General features: G+C 35.3%; 1 protein-coding gene across 1 annotated transcript; it reads right to left on the reverse strand.

Moving 5' to 3' along the window:
* Positions 1-1,869: 1,869 nt before the first annotated feature.
* Positions 1,870-23,885, reverse strand: LOC136815308 (proteasome subunit alpha type-6-like). The gene is made up of 7 exons (XM_067071750.1): positions 23,768-23,885; positions 9,606-9,700; positions 8,179-8,260; positions 7,538-7,693; positions 6,999-7,177; positions 6,522-6,616; positions 1,870-2,104 (listed from the first exon to the last, which is right to left on the reverse strand). The coding sequence occupies exons 1-7, from the start codon at positions 23,841-23,843 to the stop codon at positions 2,047-2,049; spliced, it is 741 nt and encodes a 246-aa protein (XP_066927851.1). The 5' UTR covers positions 23,844-23,885; the 3' UTR covers positions 1,870-2,046.
* Between the last annotated feature and the right edge of the window lie 435 nt (positions 23,886-24,320).

Here is a 24,320-nt window from a genome sequence, read left to right on the forward strand (position 1 = left end):
TCATGAAAATTGATATTTTTAGCTTGGAAAATGCAGGCAAAATTTGAACTTTTAAACCGCTAAGTGTCACATCAAAACTCCAGCATTTTTAGAAAGGTTAGTGCCTGTAGTTTTCAAAACATATATGGTTTGATATGTGACACTTAGCGGTTTTCGAGATATTTGGACATTTGTGTTAACTTAAGCATTTTCGTGATGAGAATTTGGATTGAAAATTTGAGTTTTTTCTCGCTCTTGGACATTTATACATACTTTTAAGCAATTTCTCTTTAGAATATAATGTCTCTAGGTAATCACACACAAATGAACTTTAGAAGCTGAATTTAGTTCAGAATCTTCAAAAATATGCATTTTTCACTTTTTTTGATTTTTCATCAAAATCTGGTTTTCAGTCAACTTTGGAGCCACATAACTTGAGTTACAAATCAGATACAGACCTGAAACTTTGGCATCTGATCAGAAATTTATTCAAGATTCTATAAATTATATTAATAAAGCAAAATTTTAACTTTCGTTTTTTCCCTATTTCCACCTCTGGGCCCACTGTGTAATGTACAATCATCAAAAATTACAATGTTCAAAAATGACACGAGATGAATCCATGTTTTGGCTTCGTTTTATCTTTAGTCTGTGGTTGGTTGATGTTGCCCAACAGTCAAATATATTATTAACGCTATGATCAAAATGGCAAAACGGGGTAAAGATAATGTTCCCGAAATGTTAGAAACGATATCCGGAGTTCGTAGGCGTTGGAAAGCTGTCCGAGGTGGCGAGATACTTACATAAAACAGATGCTCTAATAATAGTACCATGAGCTAACCACAGAATTTGTTTCGTTCGTCATTTGGGAATTAAGAAAATCGATAAACGAAACCATTAGTCTCATAACATGCTCGTTAAGAAACAGTTAGATTGAAATATTGCCAAGAGGCTACTCAATTAATTATATTGTTTATGATGGTCGAAATGAACCCTGGAATTTCTGAGGCTGAAAAGGACGATGATGGCAGATTAGTGTTTGAAAATGACCAGATGACCGTAAACTGTACCTGTAAAACAATGTCAATGGATTAAGGTGCAAGGCTAAAACATCTAGTCTTCACATCACCACTCTTTTCCACCTCAAAAAATCAGCTTCAAATCAATTGGGGTCAAGTCAAACTTTTTATTCGGCAGACACAAGAGAACATATGCTGCGAACTTGAATCTCTAAAATGATTGACAAAGTTAAGAAAACGAAGGGGGTTGTAACAAAAACCAAAACTATGTATCCGTGAGTGAAAGAGAATTATCATGAGAAAAACAGAGATAGACAAAATAAAAAGCGGCGATCTTGTCATAAACCACCGGTCACAGATAAAATATCACTAGAGATATTTCTGGCGATAGAAACGTCTCCTTATAGGTTCGACACCTCATGCAAGTGGCTTTCTGAAGTGAGATAAAAGCGTGTTTAATAGCTATTTTACAATCAAGTGAGATCTTTATATATCACTATATTTGTCAATCATTTCTGTAGCGTTTATATTCCGTGAACATTCTTTCCGAAAGAAAGCCTTGCTTTTCAGGAGAGACGGGAAATGATTTAAAGCTTTGACCTTCATTTAAAAAGAATCTCCTTATGAAAACATCCAGCTCTATGAGCAACGCTATAATTGACAGTTAAATTAGGAGTGAAATTCTAAGTCTGGGAACTCGGAAACTCGAAAGGCTTTCTAACACACAACTAAAAGTGGACGATATAAAGAATTTTTGATCGCATTGCCAATTGGACTCAACAAGAAATAAAGTTTTGTAATCACCTTATCCCAAGATATCAAAAAAGAAATTTTGAAATCGGAAAAGTTTTGGCAAAACATCAAATTAATGTAAGTTTTCGAGAATGATTTTGTATTTAGAATTCATAATAAACCTAAAGTATAATTAGTGCAATTCCGCGTGTTTGGCGCACTTTCAACAACGAGGCGCGGAAGTGATGATAAATAAAATTGGTACCCGAATCTTGATCGTTGGATACTAGAATTTGATGGTTCGAGGGAGTGGCTTTTAATCTCTTTCGGCGATCGAAGTGAGATGTTCGTCAATTTCAGCTTCAGTCAAGACCCTAAAATGAATGTTAAACTGTTTATATAGAGAGCAAATAATAGTAATATTGTCAAAGGAATATGTATTTCTTTTTTCAGTGGTCCGTATTGTCAAAATCCTTTAATCTTTTACAGTTTTTACCAATATTTTATAGGAGTTAAGTTAAAGAAGCCTGCAGAGACTTTAACAGACAGGGCCCTCTGGTCTAGATACTACATCCAGAATAGCCTAGAGATTTGCATTTACGCAGTCATAAAAGTATCTCCATAATTACAAAGTAATAAAATGTTTCGCAATATCAAAACAAAAATACACTCCTCGTAAATGAATAAAATATAGTTTTTGTTAGGGAAGTTTCCAAAAAAATTATGCTATGTATGGCGCTTTTTAACCAAAAGAGTTTTTGAGACTTTACGCTATTTGTTTCAGAACTATTCATTGTAGTTTGGGAATTGATTACAGTCAGTAAGGTATAAATGTCATGCATGTAAAAAAGAACGTTTTGGCACAAAAAAGGACAAACAAGTGATTGTATTGCGACAAAATTCTGGCCAAAACACGGTGGTCCAGACAAGTGAAAATACGACAAGTGATAATGTGTTTTCAAGATCTACTTATCCAAAGACACACCCTCTCCCTCAAGTCTGTGTGAATTTGTCGATTGTGCATTATATTGAATGTGTTTCAATCAAAGAAATATTTGTGGATAATGTTTGCCAATAAATTGATCACTGAGCAGACAAACACTCAAGCGTTCTCGAGTTATCACTCCTCCCCCTCTCGTACAATGAAATTTATTCCAAAAGTATTAATCGATATACACTTGAAAGATCCACACCCCCTTTTCCTTCCTCTAAGGCCGGTCGTTGTTGATTCATGAATATTTATTTGACCTGTTGCGTTACCCCTTCAATAGACAATAAACCAGCCGAGGCTGGAAGGTCAGCCAATAGAGCTTAGCTAGATAGCTTTAATAAGTGGGTTAACAGATGTAAGAAATGTACTGAAACAGAGTAAGTAGACTAAAAATGTTGAATACTGTAATGTACAAAATGTGAAACATTTGATAACAAGCCTGAGAGCTCCTTCACACCTCCCCCCCCCACGAGAAATTCAAAGTATACTTCTCTTTAGCATTGTACATTTTTTATAAGCAAAGTTTGCCCCTTGTCGGCTCGGTTGCTTAAGTTCTCAAAGCTCCAGGTAGTTTATGTATATAAATAGAATTATGCTTCTGATCACCCGAGCCAAGTTTTTATGAATTTCAGAAATTTTGTAAAAAATTTGTTCAGATTTTGAGAGCAGTGGAATAGCTAGCCGGGGAATGTCTTATTTTTTTACTTGACCTCTCCAAACCAGATTAAAATGAACAAAAAACAGATAAAAATGCCACTTGAAAAATATTTTAGGCTGACATATATGCGCATGAATGCTTAGGAATTCTGCAAATCTGAGCCTTCCATTGCTTATAAGCGTATGCTAAAAAAAAAACATGTAGCATGTTTTTATGACATCAAAACATTAAGCTAGGTCACTACTAGAAAAAAAAGAAACATAGGTAATTAAACTTTTGTAATTTCATTCCAGTCAGTTATGATACATTTTCTTTCGATGTAGACAATTCCATATCGACAAAGTGTTATACTAGAAATAAATAAGAAAATGCCAAAACGTCAGAACTGGTACTTTTTGTTTTACTTGATAAAACTCCAATTTCACTTTAATAAACTAACAAGCTGCAAACTTAAGTCACAAAGCGCAACTCCAAAACACAATTTGCATCAAAAACTTTACAAAACGTAGTTCATATTTATAACATTTCAACAGGAACTGTATTTTGGTAACTTGGTCAATACGAAACCATTTATCAGTTGTCTGCAAGGGCAATGAGGTACGTAAAACTGACTGCTATTCAGTCAAAGCCAAATTTGGCAAGGTCAGAAAAACATAATTTTGCATCCAGTCTGCGTAAATAAATTTTGTAGTTTAGTCGCAAATGATAATCGAAAGCAAAACTTAAAATTCATAACTATGCGGGGAAGCTCATTTTTCCCCCGTTTTGCTTTAAACTCCCTTTTGATTGGTCTATGAATTTGGGCGATCGCCTTACCGCGCCTAAGCGGAATAAACACACGACCATAATAAATAAATTCAACAAGGCAGCAAAGTAGCAATTAATTTCAACTGGGAGTCCTCTCTTCTGTGCCAAGCACTGGCAGTGTTTTTTAAACTTTAAAACAATGTTAAATGAAGACCAGATGGATCTGTTGTTGTGTAACTTGGCGATATAATTCATTAAATTCTAGAAACCATTTTTTGCATAACTTTCTGCAAGTCTGATAAGAGATATGTATAAACTGTTATCATTCATTCCATTCCATTATTCGGTCAAAACGTGCGCACGTTAGGAAAGGTTAGAATAACACAATCTGCGTCCGTAACTGCATGAAAAATAGTTTGATCAATTTCAACAAGAACTGTATATATTAAGAATATTAATATAATGTCAAATTCCAAAACCATTTGTCATAATTTTGCAAGTCCAATAATAGGAGATGTGATGTCATCAGGGTTCCCGTCCTCTGCCGACCCTGTTTCGGTCAGCAGGTAGAGTTGGAAGTCGGAAAGCTTTTCCGCTGCTTTGCTGGATTTCCACTGTCGACCTCTGCACGCTCTGTTTACAAGTTTTCAAATCGAAGTAGCGAGCCACATGCTAATGGAGAGTAAACCAAAAACCATTTATCCACGGTTTTCTTTCCAATTTCTAATTCGGATCAGTCCACAGACGGATTCCCTTCAACAAATGTAGCTGGTTTTAAAAGAAAAATTTTTCAACCGAATGACCGAACGACCCCACTTTTTAAAGTAGAAATGACGGGAACCAAAACAATTTTTGCGATTCGCCTTTTTAGTCCAAAAAAGCACAATTGCATCCAGTCTTTTATCAAATTTAGACAGTAGCTGTACTTTGTAAACTTTATCAATTCCAATAACATTATAACACCATCAATCCCACCTAGAGGCAAACAAGAAAAATATGTTTTATTGCAAAACTAATAAAGCAGCAATAAAAAGTATCAGAAAATTCACATAAACAAAAACTGAGCAAACGGCTTTAAAGCTTCAAAAGATATAGAAAAAGAGCCCCTTGATGAAATCATGTGTTTGATTGCCGATTAAAAAAAATGACAGAAATTGAAGCTTGCAACAGATTTTACTGGAAATATTGGTACAAACACTGACTTTTATCACATCTGATATCGCTTGAGCCGCCTCTTGAAACACCACATAATATGAAACAACGGCCAAAAGTACCAAAACAACCGTCGAAGAAAGTGAGAATCAAAGTGAGAAGAAAGTTTAGAAATCAAAGTGAGATCGGAAAATCGGATTTTTTTTTTGCCGTCTTATGATGGAAGTAGAAGTAGTAGAAGAAAATTTTACCTATTTGAATGCTCAGCTTAGGCTGACCAAAAATAGTAATATTTAGTATCTGGAGAAATAACGGTTTCAGTAAAATTCGACCATTCTCTGTAAAATTAATAGTCTGGCTGAATTATGAAATGAAAAGGGTCAACCGTGAAAAAAATTCCGCACTAGGTCTCTTGGTACCGTTAGCAGCGAAGCGAAGCTATTGATTTTATAATCATTTTGTTCCCTTCCTTGGAAAAATCTCCATTTATTTAAGTACTAGGTCCATCGCAATATCGTCATAACTGTTAAAGCTTAAAGCCATTGGAAAGGCAGTGGCTGAGAACACAAAAGCAATGTAAAAATGCAACGAAAAGCTTTGGCATCTTTTCAAAAAGCGGACTAATCAGAAAGAATATATATCTCCGGTGTACGTTATCCAAAAGATAAAAATGAAAAATTTTCTTGATGTTGATTATGGGCGAGAGGTGCCAAATAAAGTGTGGTTCCATCATTCAGAGACGTCCCTTTGGAACGCGAAACTGGTGATTAAAGAATTTATATAACGTTGCGGATATTACAACACAATATTATTGGAGATGTTGTGCAATCAATTCAAGGTCACTTTGTTTTAGTTTATTTGGTCTCTAAGGTGAGATTTCAATGTATTTAATTGAAAAATATTCCAAAAAAGACCAGCCAAGGAGCCCTCTTCGGAAAATTAGTACACCGATGTTAAAAAGGAGATGCACATCATGAAAATGTAAACAATAATTGATTTTTTTGACAGTGGCCCATATTTTCATATGGATGGTTCAAGTGTACTGTATTTTTCTGTCTACCTTAAAGGAAAAAGTTTTGGCGGGAATTTAATTTGGCGGATTTTTTAACAGTATAGTGGTATTGTTGCCCACAATTAGAGACCATAATACATGCCAATACACCTTTGAAATATATGTAAGAAAAGCATGATCGATGGGTTTTGTAGCACCGAAATTGACTAAAGTAACGTAAAAAATACTTACTTAAATGATTGGTCATCGGCAGTGACAAGTGCGACTTCAATCTCCGAAGGTTTGAAATCAACAGAAAGGACTGACATCAAACAGCTAATTGCAGTCTGGAAAAGAGATTGAAGGAATTTGATAAAATCCCTCACTTGGGAAAAAGGCAAATAGAAGTATAAATACGTCGAAAGTCGAAAATATCAGTGAAATTCCTCAAAATTATTGAACTTATCTTGGAGTCTTTTCTAGCAAATTACGTTTTGACTCGATTAAAGTGCTTGTGAATTTAAACAAAGCTCAAAACCAATTATTAGAAACTCTGAAAATCTCAAAAATCTTTTAGTCCTATTGCAGTAGTAAACTTTCTTTCATAGCGATTCAACCCTAGAAATTAATCTTATGAAATATTAGGGGCAAAAAAAACGGTGTATGGCGTTCAAGCCAAATTTATTAGTACCGGTCTAGCTTTTTAAACCTCAGAGGAGAGGCCCATACCTCGATGGATTCTTTACAAGTGAACGCTTGTTTTTTCTTCAACTTCTTTTCTAGATAACTGTTGGCTTCGTTCTGTTTAACACCAGAGCTGGTAGCTTTGTATCCACAGAAATAACCAGCAGGATCAGTTTTGTATAATTGTGGTTGCCCGTCTTCGTCGAAACCGATCAAGATCATACCTAAGGTGGAGTTAATCAATGATTTTATACTCTAAAATTTTCATTAGAACTACGTTTAGGGGGAGCGCCAGGGAGGGCAATTCCAAATTCTCCAAACCGCGTTTGGGACTTGGAGTTTCACAAACTTGAAATTCCTAATCCACGATAAGCTTCTTCCAACAATTTACCAGGATGCTCTTCCCCTGAACTTTTCCATAAATTCTAGTTAGCTTGAAAATATTGAAATTATGACTTTGATATATATTTTTACTAAGTTTCAATGGTTTAAACCGTCCAGCAAAACGCACCACTTCTACACTCATCAAAAGCACAACAACTAATACTAGTAGATTGATTCTTCATTCAAAGTTTGGATCTTACATGTTCCTAATGGACGCATTTCAGCGTTTTGTGTGTACACCTGGGAAATATCAGCAATTTTTCGACATAATTGGTCAGCTGAGATATCGTATCCAAACTTGTATTTCCATTTCGCTGCAATCATTCTTGCACGTTGAACCTGATATTTACAGTCACCTGCAAGAAATATAATTGCGAACAGTATTAAATTCAACCCATAAACTATCAGGTGGATTTTAAGTTTCTGAAATCTTCTGAATCTGAAAAACACAAAATTGATCACAACTAATCTTCATAACTTTCACGCGAAATTGAAAAGATGAATTTTACCTCTAGATATCAACGTAGTGCCCCTTTCCCCTAAAACTCCTTTAAGAATTGAAAAAAGTCAGCTGCTCCCTGTGTTTGGTGCTGTCACTATTATAAATAGCGGGGACCCTGGTATTTAGTGAGGGTTGAGGAATGAGGGTATTCGCATTATAAAAATTTAAAAAATTTAAAATTGAGGGAGTTGTATCAATTCGAAATTAAGTGGCGGTTGGTTATCATTTGAAAGGGAGTGGCCCTATATAGGAGAAAATAAATTTTCTCAGGTGGGATTGAAAGGGTATACCCACTATGAAATATATATGATTATGTTTCAAACTTGTAATCAATCTTACCCATCATGCCGGTCATGACACAGCCAACACGATCACTTAGTTTGAACATGTGAGTTAAAGTGTTTGCATCCAATAATTTATCCTGCAGGTGGACAAAATACGGATTAAACGATGAAATAAACTATTAAAGCCTGTCTCAATATAATTTGCAGCGGAGACAAAAAAGACTAACTTTTGAAAAAATTCGAATTAGATAGCGGTTTTGTGCTTGTTGAAAAGACAAACAGGAGTTGCATTTTATCATAAAGAAAAAAACTCAAAAAAGATCGGAAAATGAAGATTGAAAGGAAGAAAAAGAAAATCAACTTCTTCAAAAATTATGCTATAATTATCATTTTCACAGAGTGATTCTTTGATCTCTTGATCTCTTACAAAGTATACAAAGGATGGCGTACAATATGAGCATATTTATTTTTATTATAAGCATTCACTTTATAAGAATGAAATCAATAACTCTTGATAGACGGTGATATACCTTTCCGTAATTAGTTCTTACAAAGTATACAAAGGATGGCGTACAAAATGAGCATATTTATTTTTATTATAAGCATTCACTTTATAAGAATGAAATCAATAACTCTTGATAGACGGTGATATACCTTTCCGTAATTAGTTCTTACAAAGTATACAAAGGATGGCGTACAAAATGAGCATATTTATTTTTCTTATAATCATTCACTTTATAAGAATCGAATCAATAACTCTTGATAGACGGTGATATACCTTTCGGTAATTAGTTCTTACAAAGTGTACAAATGATGGCGTACAAAATGAGCATATTTATTTTTCTTATAAGCATTCACTTTATAAGAATCAAATCAATAACTCTTGATAGACGGTTATATACCTTTCGGTAATTAGTTCTTACAAAGTATACAAAGGATGGCGTACAATATGAGCATATTTATTTTTATTATAAGCATTTACTTTATAAGAATCAAATCAATAACTCTTGATAGACGGTGATATACCTTTCCGTAATTAGTTCTTACAAAGTAAACAAGATCTGGTTATTTTCTGCTGTTATTAATATATTATTTATGACATTGATCCATAAGACTCCTTAAAGGTTTTATTTTTACATAAGAGTTCCCGTTTTATATCAGACACATATGGATGGATCTGGATCTGGATCTGGATCTTTTACTCATATCAGGACAGTATCTGCCTATTGTTATATTATGCTGATAAATCACTCAAAGATACTATATTCTCTTTGTTCTTATTTAAAAACAAAACCTTTAATGTGAAAACACTTTTCAAAGAGATTTATTCCATCAAAAGATATAGTCCAAAGTTTATCAATGATTGACTTCAAAAACAATCAAAAAACATCAAAAAAGAGCCCTTTTTAAGTCAAATAGGACAAAGTTTTACATTCATATAGCAAAAATTTGAGTCAGCTAGAGTAAAAGGTATTAACTTACAGGAACTTTCTTTTGTGTGACAACAACAGCACAATCAGTACCTCTCATCCCAATGGAGGTTGTTGCACCTTGGTTGATTGCTTTGAAGGCATATTCTGAAATTTAAAAAAATTAATTCATTACAAAACAAGTTGAAGGAAGGAATTTGTTCTGCACTGTTGAAAGTGATGTCCTGGTAGTTGTTTTATCAAATTTTATGTTTTTAATCTTGCTGTTATCGCATAAAGCAGCTATACTGCATCTTTTACTACAGCATTTACTTTCGTTTTGACTGATTGTAAAATGAAAGTTTTTAAGCTGCATGGTAAACATTTCATTTCAACAGTATTAAAATTGATTTTCTCTTGAGGGACAAAAGGTATGGTCAAAAGAAATACCTCATTGCATTGGAAAGACAATTTTAAATGATTGATTTTAAATAATTAGGCTAAAACTTTTCAAAAAAGCAATGCAAACAGATTTCAACAAAAACTACAGAAGACTTTGGCGCAAGCTGTTTTAAGTAATAATATTGAAGCCTCTTCCATTTCCCTTTTCCAAAGGTATTTCTGGAAAACAAGATTATTTTAAAACAAAATAAAGGATAGAGATTTCCTTGGACTATATGAAGATTTTTTTTTGGTAATTTCAAATAAAGAAATTCCCTAAATTCTGAATCTCACCAGACTCTTTCTATACTTCTACCTGAGTACCATAGAGATCGTTTGGCCCTCATATTAATTATGGATTGCTCTCCTATCACCAAAACATGAGCCTTCTCAGAATAGAAGAAATCCCCTGAGCGTTTAAAAGACCTGGATTATATAGATGATATAACCATCCCTGAAGATGATATCCAAGCTCTACAACAATTACTTTTCTCTGTCGATTCAGTCTGTCAAAATGGTCTGGTGGACTTCTACATGTTTCAAAAATAAACAAATCAACACAATCTTTCTAACAAATTCTTTTCTTCCAATGACTCAGAAATCACATCACAAACAACATGAACTATTTGGTCCAGTAAAATTCCAGCACTTTTTTGTTGCTGTTATACAGCAAAACTCAATACTTGGAGTTTCTTTTGTGTCAAAAAAAATAAAAATGATTAAAAAGATAGTGAACAAAATTAAAATCATATTCTCTTATAGCCTGGGAATTCAAGCAGTAAACTTTGTTCAGCTCAATGTCTATTTTTTATTTTTTATTCCTGGTTTATCACTTGGCACAGGTAGCTTGCCTGCAGGGGAATTTTTCCTAGCAATGTAGGTTCATCCTGATTTGCCGGATTTGGCCATATCACTAAAGCACCATTTCAAGCAGTGCAATCCTTACTTTTTGGGGGATGATTCAGAGCGATGGAATTTTCATTCTTCAAGTGACCTCTTCCGAGCGATGGTACGCAAACTGATTTTTTAAATAACAAGTAATACTTTAATGGACCTACCTATTTATAAAACGAATAATTAGAATTTAATGGAAGTAATGTATAATTTTGGGCATTGCCATTTTACATCATTGTGCGAAAAATCATGAAAATCTGTCGAGTATAAGTTGAAAAAATGAAGGAAAACCGTTTTACGCCGGTTTTCGGCTGTTCCGGCAATTTTTAAGGAGTTCCTGATTCAAAGGATGATTTTTTTGGAAATCAAACGATGCAAAGTTTTGGGCATCATCATAAAGAACATTTTTCTGTAAAGAAACAATTAAATAAGTTGAAAAAATGTGACGGAAATGTGAAAAAACGACGATTTCCGGCACATTTCCGGTTCTACAGACCGGCAAACGGTTTTCGACACCTTTTCGGCAGTACTAATGTGCATCTATGTGCAAAAGATCGCAAAAAACTTATGATAAAATCTCGAGAAAATCTCAAAAAACCGCTTTTTTCGGGACATTTCCGGTTCTATCGGCCGGAAAATTTTTTTTTTCGAAAATCGGGCTCCGTCACATTCGAGGGTTTATAGTAATGCACCTTTGTGCAAAAAATCAGAAAAATTGAATGAGCCAATCTCGAGAAAAGTTGGTAACTAACGAACGAACTAACTAACGAACACGGGTTAATTTATAGGACCTCCACCCCACCGGGGTAGGTCCAAAAATCCATGTCAGATAGGAATGAAAGTTCAACTTTTTTTATTTACTATTTCTTGATTTCAAAGTATCACATTATAATGAACCAAACCTGGTTTGAAAGATCAGTGGAAGTGGATTATCATACTGTAAAAATTATTATGAAATTTGCTTTAGTTTTAAAAGTTTGTGAAAGGGATTTATGGCGTGTGTCTGCATTTATGGCGTGTGTCTGCCTTGGTTTCAAATGTCTGTCAACAAGGGTTCACACACAGACATATCAAAACATTCCGTATCAGACTGATCTATCTGCACCAAGCTCAGAAATTTTAGAGCTTTGGGATCTGAGGTAATTCTTATTTTTTTCCATATTGAGCTTCCAAGGTTCCAAGGGTTCCAAGGTTCATTCACTCTATCAAAAATAAACTTAATGTATTTCTTTCTCCAATACTTGAAATAAAACTTCCTAAGGGGCCCAGGTGGGGGTTCTAAAGAAGTTGGTACCTACAGCGACTTTTGACCAGCTACAACTCTGAAGGCCAAAAGTCAATTTCTAAGTCAAAAAACATCCAGTGAGTAAAGTACTTGGAATTTCGACTGTGGTTTGAAAACAAGTGGCAAACAAAGGGCAAACAGGTGGGGACAAGGCAAGCAGTCAATTGAAGCTTGGGGGTATGTTGATCTATTTCTCTTTTGCACCGAGTAGGCTTTTAAATTGAAATATGAAAAAAATCCATAGTGAAAAACACACGAGTGAACGAAGAAGAACAAATAAGTGGCAAAACATTTGTCGTCACTTGTGCGGCAAATTACACACTTGTTATTTGTTAATCCCATCGAGCGATAGGCGGCAGACAATCTCTAATTCTCCAATCAGCGCCCGGTCATTTTGAATGAAAATAAAAAAGTTAAAAAGAGCGTACTATCAGTGAAAGTTATCATGACATGTTATGACAGAAAGTATGATTGATAAACTTGGTAGAGTTATCAAAACAAATTTATTGTCAAAGAGATTTAACAGTCAGTGAAAATACAGGCCAGATATCAACAGTCCCATGTTTAGACCAATCATCCCAAGTTACTGTAGAGCAGTTGACATAGTTGATATACAAGGTCAAGCCCAACACGCCAGTAAAAGCTGCTGTAAATCAGGGGGTTCAGTGATTTGATCATTTGGCGGTTCCATTCCCAGGAGATAAATTTACCGACAGCCGAACAAGGATTATTTTTTTACCTTCGCTGGTGATTTTTCAGCTTGAGTTTATGTCTAATGTTGGTTTTTTGAAGTGCTTGTTCTAAGAGATGAGCGAATTAATTGTTTCTAGTTTTCAAGAGAACCAAATTCAATCTTTCATCTACAAGTTTACACTTTGATATAATTCCAATTATGCATGTAAGTTTTATATTATTACTTTCTTTTTGCATAGGTTTGGCATATTTTCAATGCAATCTCACCACAGCAATTTGGCCACCATAATTTTTGCATACAATTCAATATGGCGGGTGGAAAGGCGAAAAGGTCTATTGTACAGGCTGCAACTACAATGCCAAATGATCTGTGTTACAAATACTTCCAAATTGGTCTATAAGGCGAGACCAATTTAATTTGTTGTTCTACGGGCCCGACCGACCCTATTTTTGCAAAAATAAAAAAATAATGATATTGAATTTCAACTAAATTATATTTTACACACTAGTTATTTGTAAGAACTAAATTTGAATAAAGCTGAAAATTAATTCAAGAAATTGAAAAATTCAGAAAATCTAGCATACACAAATTTTATTACGATCTTCATCGAAGATAAAAAAAGTGAATTTTTAATCCAAATATCTTTTGGGAAATATTTTCAGTACCTTATCAACCCTGATAAATGAAAAATTAATTCTTATTTTACCGTCCGACCGACCCATATTTTTCTACAATCTGCCCGTAGAACAATAAATTAAACTAGCCGGTACCCGGCGTCGCATGCCGGTTTAGTTGTTTGCTGAACGCATTTAAAGTCCTTTGAGATGTTGGGAAGGTGGCTTAAAAACGATGAAATCAAAATTAAAAGGAAGAATTCTCTTCAAAGTTTGACTCTATCCCTCCCGGGTGACGTATCTTTTAACCATATTTACCTTTGATTACCTTTGATGTGTTTCAGCAAATTCTCTGCTCACTCAACCCGTGGGGTCCGGTGTTTGACCATTTCAACAATTGAAAAAGATTTTTGTGGCAAAAATGATCAGAAAACAGAAAGGGCGTCATTCCCAATTACATCATACCGGCGACCAGCGACGTCCGAGACGGCTCTGCAATTAGATTTCTTTTCTCGCTTCGCTCGCGTTATATTTGCCGTAGTTCTTGATGTTTAGGAAAACTTTGATGTCAAGATAAGCGGAGTGAAATAATAGACATGACACGCGATTCGTCGAAAAAAGGCAGCCCGGGGGGGGTACTTAGGCAAGCGAAGGGTATGGGTATGGGTATGTGCCGGCCTTAAGGGTGCCTTTTTTTAAAAATGGCAGTTTGAAAATCGGAAAATCAAACTTCAGTCCCACTAAGAATTGGAAAAATAGGAAAATATCAACTTTTTGCCCCCAGAATAATAGAAATTTGGTCAAATTAGTTCCAAAAAGTGAATTAAAATTCACACAATTTCCCTTGTTTCTTCTCCTCTTTATTCTGCTAAGGGTCCGAGGGACAGGGCCGAAAGTCAGCTCGCAACCATAGTCCCCCCGGAAGGCAGCTAGGACACGCAGACAAAAAAGCGTGATAGATAGCGCAATTTTATGTTGCTTTTTACAAAATAACTTCGTCATAACTTCAATAATTTTTCAAATTCAACAATGACTTAGATTTACAGCAAAATAATTATCGACATACATGTTTAAAGGTCCCTTTTTACGAAGAAAGAATTCTAGTTTTTACCGCCTTTTGAATGTATTTTTAATGTTGTGCTGTTGTTCTAACAAACTTGTTATGTGATTCTTGTGTTTTATTTTATATTTGTTCTTTTCTTTAACTGATTCTGTTTAAAAGACTTCTTTTGTTTTGAAAAGAATTCGAATGTCTCAAATCAAATAAGGTCGTTAATTACATTCGAAAACATAAAACAAAAGAAAACAAAGAAAAAAAAGAGAAAATGTCTAATCTATCAATCAAAATCAAATATCAAATATCAAATAAAACGGCGCGAATCTAATTTAACACATTTGTGGAGCAAGAAGCAAAAGTCATCTTTTAAAAGAACAAAACATTGCTTGCGAAAACGAAAGTGACACACAAAAAACAAACCAACAAAAAACAAACCAACAAAAAACAAACCAACAAAAAACAAACTGACATACAGACTACGGCTATTAATATATAGATTGGTCCCACCTAAGTTAAGAAAATGAAATCATCATCTAGCACGGGGGTTTTGTTTTTAAAAACAAACTTCGATATAAAATTGTTAATGAACCAGGGGGGCACACAGTTACTACAAGACAGTATGACACTTACTACAGTGGTGGTACTGTATTCAGAGTTATGAAAACAGTTACTACACAGTGTATTAACTGCTGTTTGGGGGTGGTGCCAAACACTAAAACTAACACTTTTGTGCTTATATTTTAATTCTTTTTAAAGAACTTTCAAAATTTTTCACAAAAAATGAATTTTTTTGTGAAAAAATTCTTTGTTAAAAAAAATATTTTTGTTATAAGGCAAATACTTTTTTATTTATTGGTTTACGGATCCGCCGACGTTATTTTTGCCAAAATAGAAAAAAAATAAAATAAAGATTTCAAAAACTTTTATTTACTTTTTCTCCTCCGACCTTCAAAAAAGAAGAAATAAATAAAAAACCTTTACTTAAAGAATGTATACGGCTTTTTAAGGGGTATCCGAGGTCCCCCGCAAAGATCCAACCATGGTCTGCTGAGTCAGCATACTGACCTGACTAAACGATAAATCATCGTCTATTTTGAAAGCATTCTCTCACACACACGCACACGACTATTCTTTTAAACATTACTTTTTTCTTCCAAAACAACCGAAGATATCACCCTCACCCTTCCTGTTTTTATTTAATAGTCTTTTATATTGTAGCATTTAAAAGAAAGTTTAAATCAATAAGGAGGAGAGAGTTTTGTTTGTTTTGCAAATTCTTCCCCTCTCGTTTCATTTGTGAAAAGTTTCTTTGTTAAAATCTTTTGTTTAAAAATATTCGTTTAGAGAATTATACTAATTATGTGAATTCTTGATAATAGGCCCGATAAAATTTGAATCTCGATTTTTTATTTGATATGATGACTCAGCATTTTATGGTCGGATCTTTGCGGGGGACATGGATATATAAAGATTTCAAATGGCTTTAAACAGGAAAACAAAAGAAAAGAAGAGAAAGAGAGAGGGGGTTAAATGATCTAACACAGCTGTGCCCTATTCTGCCAATGTAAAGATATTTTTATCCTTCCCTTAATGTCAGGGAACTTCCCCATGGAATTTCCCTATCCACATAAAACAAACTAAATTATATAACTCTTTGTGTACACTGGATTTTCTTCATTTTTTTTTCTTTTGTAATTGCTTTTATTTAAAGTCCTTTATGACTATGTGATTGTTAAAATTCAAGAGTAGATATAAAAATAGGCATACCAGAAAAGTGGGATGGGGGAACCCTAAAGTGGGAACCCTAAGGGTGAACCCTAAATGGGAACCTATGCCAGTCTTACATATACACATATCAGTCTTTATGTGTACATTTTCTTGTTTCAGTTTATTTTCAGTGTTTTTTATCCATAGACTCTATCTATAACAAAATCTTCCACTTTATTCTTTTGTCTTTAAATCTAAAAATCGATACCTTAGGATTTCACAAAATTTTATTTCATTTTTTCCTCAGATTTCAGATTTTTAAAAAGAAAATAAAAAAAATTTAAAACATTGATTTTATTTTTATTTTTTTTCCATCCTCCGGTCCAAAACTTTTCCTCTAAATGTCCGTAAACCAGAAAATAAAAAAGTAATTGCCTAAATGGACGAAAAAAATTTTTTTTTCTCAGGCCCAACTTTGAAATTATGCTTTCCCTAATTATCATTAAAAAGTTCTCAACAGCTGTTAACCAGGGAAACAATAATTGCAAGGTCTCAAAAGAAGGAAAAAATTTTCCGGGGGTTTTTTTGTTTGGAATTGCTTAGGTCAGGATTGCTAGCAACGGCTTGTCACTGTGCCGGGTGCATACTCGGCGCCTTGGGCCCCGCAGGGTTGCTAGTAACGGCTCGAATTTCAGTCCTTTACCTTTGATTACCTTTGATGTGTTTCAGCAAATTCTCTGCTCACTCAACCCGTGGGGTCCGGTGTTTGACCATTTCAACAATTGAATTCGAGTCAGCCATCCTGTAAGGGAGATAGGCAGGGAGCAGTGGCTGGTCGGGAACATCTTGCAGAAATTGATCAAGTTGTTTTTTGAAGGAATTTTTGGAACATTTGGTCATGTCACGTATTTTTCTTGGTAACACATTGAATAGTCTTGGACCGGTGTCTGAAAGGCAGCTCTTCCAAATGTTCTTGTTCGTTGTATTCACTGGTTTGAGGTGGCATTTTCTTCCCAGGCGTTGGTTTGTATATGAATAAATACCGCCTTCCCCTTCACCATAGTTAAAATTTGGCACCAGTTGTTCGATTATACACCATGTATATATAATTTGGTATCTTTCGCGTCTTCTCTCGAGACTGTACATGTTGAGGTGTTTGAGCTTCTCCCAATAATTCAAATTGGGTGGAAGTTGGATCCCTTTTATAAAGGATTTTTGCAGATACTCCAGTTCTTGCATCAGGGATCGCTTTGTAGGAGACCATAGCTGGGAGCAGTATTCCAGATGTTGAAGTACCAATGTCTTCCAAAGAGTGATCATTACTGATTTATCTCTGGACTTGAAGGTTCTGTATATCCAGGCACTTATACCCTTGACTCTGTCAGTGATCGTTTGAATGTGCATTTCATATGACAGGTTGTTTGATAGCAGGATACCCAGGTCTTTCACTGCACTTTTTATTTCGATTGGCTGCTGTACATCTGATTTGTAGACTGAGTGTACTTTCAGTTGTTCATTTTTTCCATATGCAATGTGTTCAAACTTTTTTCCATTGAGCTCCATATTGTTGATGGATGTCCAGTCATAGACAACGTCTAAATCATCTTGAAGGAGACTCACATCTGCAGCGCAAGATATTGCCTTCATAAGTCTTGTGTCGTCAGCAAAAGATGAGAGGATGGAATGTTTAATCTTTTCGTTTATGTCACTAATCATTACCAGAAACAAGAGGGGGCCCAGAACTGAGCCTTGTGGAACTCCGCTTGTAACTTTCGCTTCATCTGATAGGAACGTGTTTATGGAAACTTTTTGGTATCTCTCAGTAAGGAAGGATTGTATCCAGTTCAATAGTTGTCCTTTGATTCCATTGATTTTTAGCTTGTGTAGCAAGATGTGATGGTCCACCTTGTCAAAGGCCTTGCTGAAGTCAAGGTAGATTACATCAACATTTTCATTGTTTTGTAGGTGAGATATCAGTCTTTCTACATGAGCCAATAGTTGACTCAAGCAAGATCGCCCTGGTCTGAAACCATGTTGTGTTGGATTGTATAGGTTGTTTTCTTCAAGGTGGATTTGCAATTTCTCTCTGACTATTTTCTCAAATATTTTAGTGGTAATTGATGTCAGCGCAACAGGTCGATAATTCTCTGGTAAACCTTGATCTCCTTTCTTGAATATTGGTGTAATGTGGCTTGTTTTGAGAATTTCAGGTGTGATTCCTTTGTCAAAGTTGTTTTGCCATATCATCTTAAGTGGCTTAGAAAGTGATTTCTTGCACATTTTGAAAAACTTTGCTGGCAAGCCATCTGGTCCGGCTGACGGGTTGGCTGTAATAGTGTCAATTTGTTGGATGAAATCATCTTCTGTGAAAGTAATGTGCTCAAGGGTTGAGGAGTCTTTTGTCTCATTTGAATTCAGAAAACTGTAGTCTGTTTTGGGAGTGGTAAATACTGAACAGTATTGTTTTTGTAAGATGTTTGCCATCTCTTGTGAGTCAGTTGTTAATTTGTTGGTGATTGGATTTTTCAGTGGGCCAACTTTAGGTTTAGTTTTTGTGAATCTTTTTGCATAGGAGTAGAAGTATTTAGGATTGCTTTTGATTTAAAGTGAGGCATCCAGCTCTGCTTTTTCGCGTTCATTTTTGTGGGATTGTTGTAGCATCAGTTCAATGTCAATTAGTTTCTGATTTGTTTTATTGGTTTTGAAATTCTTTTTGGAGAGTCTTTTACGTTTTCTCATAAGAATACGACGATCTCTTGGAATCTTTGAAAATTTTTTTGGAGGTTTTCTCTTTGGCAAATGCTTTTTCACAATCAGAAGACATTTTTCAAGGAAGTTGGCATATTGACGATTTGGGTCATATAGATTTGTGTCCAGTTCTTGAGACCAATTAATCTCTGTTAATTCTTTGTTAATAATTTCCCAGTCAATTTTATCACTTTGGAAGTTGTAGAGGTCAAATTTGCTTATTAAGTTACGTTCTTCAGTTTCTCCGAATTGATTATCAAAATTCAGATGTGTTGTAACATCTACAACAAGATGATCTGAATAAATAGTAGGTGAGCATGTGTAATTAAATACAGTGTCTGTGTTGTTTGTGAATAGAAAGTCTAAAATATTACCATCACGGTGTGTTGATTTGTGTATCAGTTGATTAATGTGCAAGTCTGCTTTAAAAACATTTAAAACGTCCAGAAGCTGTTTATTGCAATTTCGTGTTGGGGTTGAAGTCTCATCATTAAGAGGTGTGTGTGGTATGTTAAAATCCCCAAGGATGTATGTGTCAGGTGTACAATCAGTAATACTATCAATTTTTGCTATCATTGCAGAAAGGAGTTCTTGTAATTCAGGTGCTTCAGATTTGTGGTCTGGATTGTTGGGTTGTCTGTAGATAACACAGAGAAGAATATTAAATTTTTTTGATAAAAGCATCAATGCTTCATTTACTCCGTTCGAGAATTCGAAAATGGGCTCGAAGAATGGTGCAATGTCATTACGCACATAAAATGCAACGCCTCCGCTTGCTCTGCCATATTTCGATTTTACTCTGTCTCTGTTTTTCTTAAAAAAAAGTATAATTTTCAATCTCAAGTTCTCCTTTTTTGTGATTGTCCGTTAACCAGGTTTCGGTTAAGCCTAAAAACAGTTGTTTTGAGCTGTTTGTAAGATCTTTGAGGTAGGGTACAGATGAAGGTTTTGTTTGTGGGCAAAGTCCTTGTATATTGACAAACGAAAACATATTCAGTGTAGGTTTAGAAGTAGTTTTGGTAGTCGGGTCAGCATCAGTAAGGGCTGTCCCAGTAGATTCCTTGGAAATGTTGGTTCCATTGTGGGGTGCTGGGGTGGTAGATGATGTAGGGGATGTTGACGATTGAATGTTTGTTGAGGTTGATGTGACAAATCGTGGTTCCTGAATTGTATTTGTTGGTTTTGGTTGCTGAAACAATTGTTCACAAGAGAGATTATTTCTGTGCGAAAGTTGTCCAGGATTGCGAGAAAATCCTGAGGTTCATCATTACGATCGTTTTGCTTTTTCTGATATCGTTTGGTTCCCTTAACATGCGTGAATTTGCAGTCAAGATTAAAGCATTCCCCTCTTGTAATAGATGATGAGCACATCCTCGGGTGGAAGCTTTGGCACTTGGTACCTAGGTTGCAGCCTCTTGGTTGTTTGTTGCCATATTTCAGCAATTTTGTACAGGCTCTAGGATGGATAAATTGACAGTCTCGGCCTTTCAGTCCATATTTACATTTTCCTTTTATGTAGAAGCGACATATTTGATCATTTGTCTTTGATTTGGTCTGAGATCTTGATCCAGGATATTGGGAGTGATCGTTGTTGCTGTTGTTCAAGTTGATTTCATTTGGTGGTCCGCCAGCTGTTTGGTTTATTATGTTGGAAGTATCGTCTTCTGTCATTGGTGCATTGATCTCATCGTCCTCATCTACCACACTCCAAGTAGATTTGTCCTGGGATTCAGTTGATCTTGGTGTTTTGTTTGGTGGATTCGGTGTGTTACTATCATGGGTGAAAGACACAGTGTTATCTTGGCAGGATTGACATAGGAAGATCATGCCTGGAATTTTGAAAAGTGTATCACGTATTGCCTCGTTATGATCAACTAGGTTCATATCTTTCAAAAGATTCAGGTAGCAGTCAGGTTAAAAAAGGGGCAATTTTACTCATATTATAATAACATTACCCCCGTCTTTTTTGTCATTCTATAAGTATTTCTAAATTTTGTATTCCGCTGTGCGAGTGTGGCTCAACGGATAGCGCGCTGGGTTTCCGATCTGAAGATCTTTCATTTGGTGGGTTCGAACCCCGGTCGGGTTAATAATTCAAGGTCAGTTAAAACACTTTAGAATAGTCAGAAAACATAGTAAATAAGTTAGAAAAGTCACCAGGGGGTCAGAAAGAAGCCTCAGAGAAGATAGGCAGAAATGAATAGTTGATGTCGGTTTTCCTTCTTTTGAGACCTTGTAATTATTGTTTCCCTGTTAACCAAGTAAATTAAAAAAAAATCTAGCACAAAAATGGCTTTAGGTTGAAAAATAATTGCAATTTAGGGTACTTTCGAGCATGTTTTTGATTATATCACTCAAAAACAGGGGTGGTACCTGGAAATCTTTTCTGAAAACACTTACTGCACATCATGTCTTGTAGTAACTGCGTGCCCTCCCCCTGAATGAACTTGTTACTTAAAATATCACTTACTGACATAATTTATTTATGATATATATAACACCACTTTCTTAAATAAATGGCCTCTTAAAGTCTTTTATGTTTGCTGCAAGAAGGGGGAAATTGAATTTGACCCGCGGTTTTTTCTCTCTTTTTCTAGCCATTTCCTGCGTGTTAGTGTAGACACAACTTTAATCCGGGGAAATGAAGCGTTTTCATTGGTCTAAAATCACGGATGGTCACGTGACCAGAATTTTTATCCAGGGAAATGCCGTTGCGGCAATGTTTTGCTTTACTGTAGTGAGATTGACCATTTTGTTGTTTTGATTTGAGCGGGCGAAATTTCTATACACACCAAAATATGGCTTCGTTGGAATACCAGTTGAAACACTTGCGAAATCAAAAGATTTGTTTTTATTTTAGTTTGTATCTCTGAAAGACCCCATCGGATTTAGGCTCAAGGCTGTCCGATTTAGGACCACTCACTGTACCTCTATTATTCTGAATCTTGTGTTTAAAACGGTAATTTAGTTTGTATCTTTGAAAGACCCCATCGGATAGGCAGGGCTGTCGGATTTAGGACCACTCACGGTAGCCCTTGAGTGAATGAAAGACCTGGCTGGTTACGGTCATTCACTCACCCACATGCCAATAGACCTTTTCGCCTTTCTGTCTGCCATCTTGAATTGTATGCAAAAATACAGAGAACGAAAATGCCGTGGTTGGATTTAGTTGGAATGTATGCAAAACATATGCAAGTTTACACAAAGATTAAAAAGACAACAAAGCATCTTATAAATAAATATTATACCGTAGAGTCGTTTAATCTCGACATACGTCTTGCAATCTCGACATAGCTGTAGGCTGGTCTTCGAAATAAAAAATCAAACATAAACAAATACATACCAAAGTTATCAATCAATCACTAAAATGTACTCTCTCTCTATCACGTCACAGATTGTTAATATAATATGAGAAATGTGAAGTGTTATTACTTATATTTGAAAAGAAAACTTTAACGATGTGTAGTAATCGCTAAAAACTAATTAGCATACTTTCAACGAAGATGTCCAAATCACAACAACACAACATTTTGCACGCGAGGAAATTTTTAGTAGACATTTTTACCGTGAACCGAAAATAATAAAAAGAACCCGGTTTCCTTTTGAATTTAATGTGACCGCTATACTGGCCATCACGGCGTGCGACCTGTTAGCGCCTAGAGTGTGTGTTTTTATATATAAGGAAGGGGAAACCAGGCTAAGCGCGCGAATTATTTTTATCACGTGACTTGAAGCGTAATAAAGTTGTAAAATTTTAATGATGGACACGAGAAAGTTACGAGGAAGTTTGCATGCGTTTCGTGTGCTTTGTAAAACTGCTTATAATTTGGCTGTTTTTTAATTGAAAGGATTGCAATGTTTACTGAACTTCTAGTTTGATGGATGAACTTGTTCGATAAGAATGATACCAAGAATTTCATTCAAGGTTTGTTTTGATTATTTTACAGATCCGGTGTCGAGATTGCAAGACGTATGTCGAGATTAAACGACTCTACGGTAATCATTAGAATAATAAAAGATGGAATTTCTTAATCCAAAAGGAAATATTTTACAGAACAACAAAAGCCTTTTAGGAATTTGTTCTTAAAGACATAGCATATTCTGTTTTCATGCCATAAAAAAAATCCACGAAGACGGAGTACACACATCAAACTTTCAAAACACGCAAACTGAAAGCAGTAATTATGACGTCACACTTTCTCAATGTTTTGATTTGATCATTTGGCGGCTCTATTCCCAGCAGGAGAATAATTTGCCGTCAGCCGAATAAGGATTGTTTTTTACCTTTGCGGGTGATTTTTCAGTTTGAGTTTCTGTCTAATGTTATGGTCTTTTGAAGTGCTTGTTCTAAGAGATGAGTGAATATAATTGTTTTTAGTTTTCCAAATTTAATCTTTCTTCTACAAGATTACACTTTAATATAATGCCAATTATGCATGTAAGTTTTTAATTCATACTTTCTTTTTGCATATGTTTTGCATACTTTCTAAGGGAATTTCACCACGGCAATTCGGCCACCATAATTTTTGCATAAAATTCAATATGGCGGATGGAAAGGCGAAAAGGTCTATTCCAGACGTTTTCCAGACATTTCCAGACCCTAGCCTAATTTCATACATTTCTGGCAGACATAGCAACCTTGTTTAGATGCATTTAAAAATTGAATTTCAATCCTTTTATTGCGTTCCATTAGGTTTGATTGTGCGCATTATGTTTGATTGACATCGTTGTCAAAACGATACAAAATGAAAAAAGCGTGATAGATTCGAAACTCTTGGAATTAAAAACTACTTACCAACTTGATATAGTCGACCTTCTGGAGAAAATACAGTAATATAGCGATCGTAACCAGAGCTCGTGCCCCGCGACATCTTGTTTTAAAATGCTGAGTAAATGGTGGGAAAATGTAATTTTATAGTGTAGAACCGGGGCTCCTCTTATCAGTGTTTTCAAAACCTTTTTACTTAGTACAGGATTTTCACTAGAGAATTATCCTACAGTATTTCGGCAGCATCCGTTTGAGCGACATCAAAAGAGCAGAGCACAGATTTTTGGATAGAAAGTCGCGTATTATATTGGTTTTTCCTAATTGTAATGTAAAGCATTAGCCCACCAAAGGGCTAGATGTCGTGCGCTTTTAAGCTCTTCTCCAAGGCAAGAGCAGCCACCGGCTAGGAAGTATGAAATATCTGTTCTTGAGGTCCCTTTCTCTTGGAAAAAAACTATCTGTTCTGTATCCTGGGCTCTCCTGGATTATATCATCTGTTCTGGCTGGTTCTGGGGAAAAATTACCGTCCACCGTCCCCCTCGATTAATTTATCTCGAACATAAACTGGCTATTTCCGCCA

The sequence above is a fragment of the Clytia hemisphaerica genome, unplaced genomic scaffold (genome assembly GCF_902728285.1).
Source record: "Clytia hemisphaerica strain Z4C2 unplaced genomic scaffold, Clytia hemisphaerica genome assembly, whole genome shotgun sequence".
In the NCBI taxonomy this organism is placed as follows: Eukaryota; Metazoa; Cnidaria; class Hydrozoa; order Leptothecata; family Clytiidae; genus Clytia; species Clytia hemisphaerica.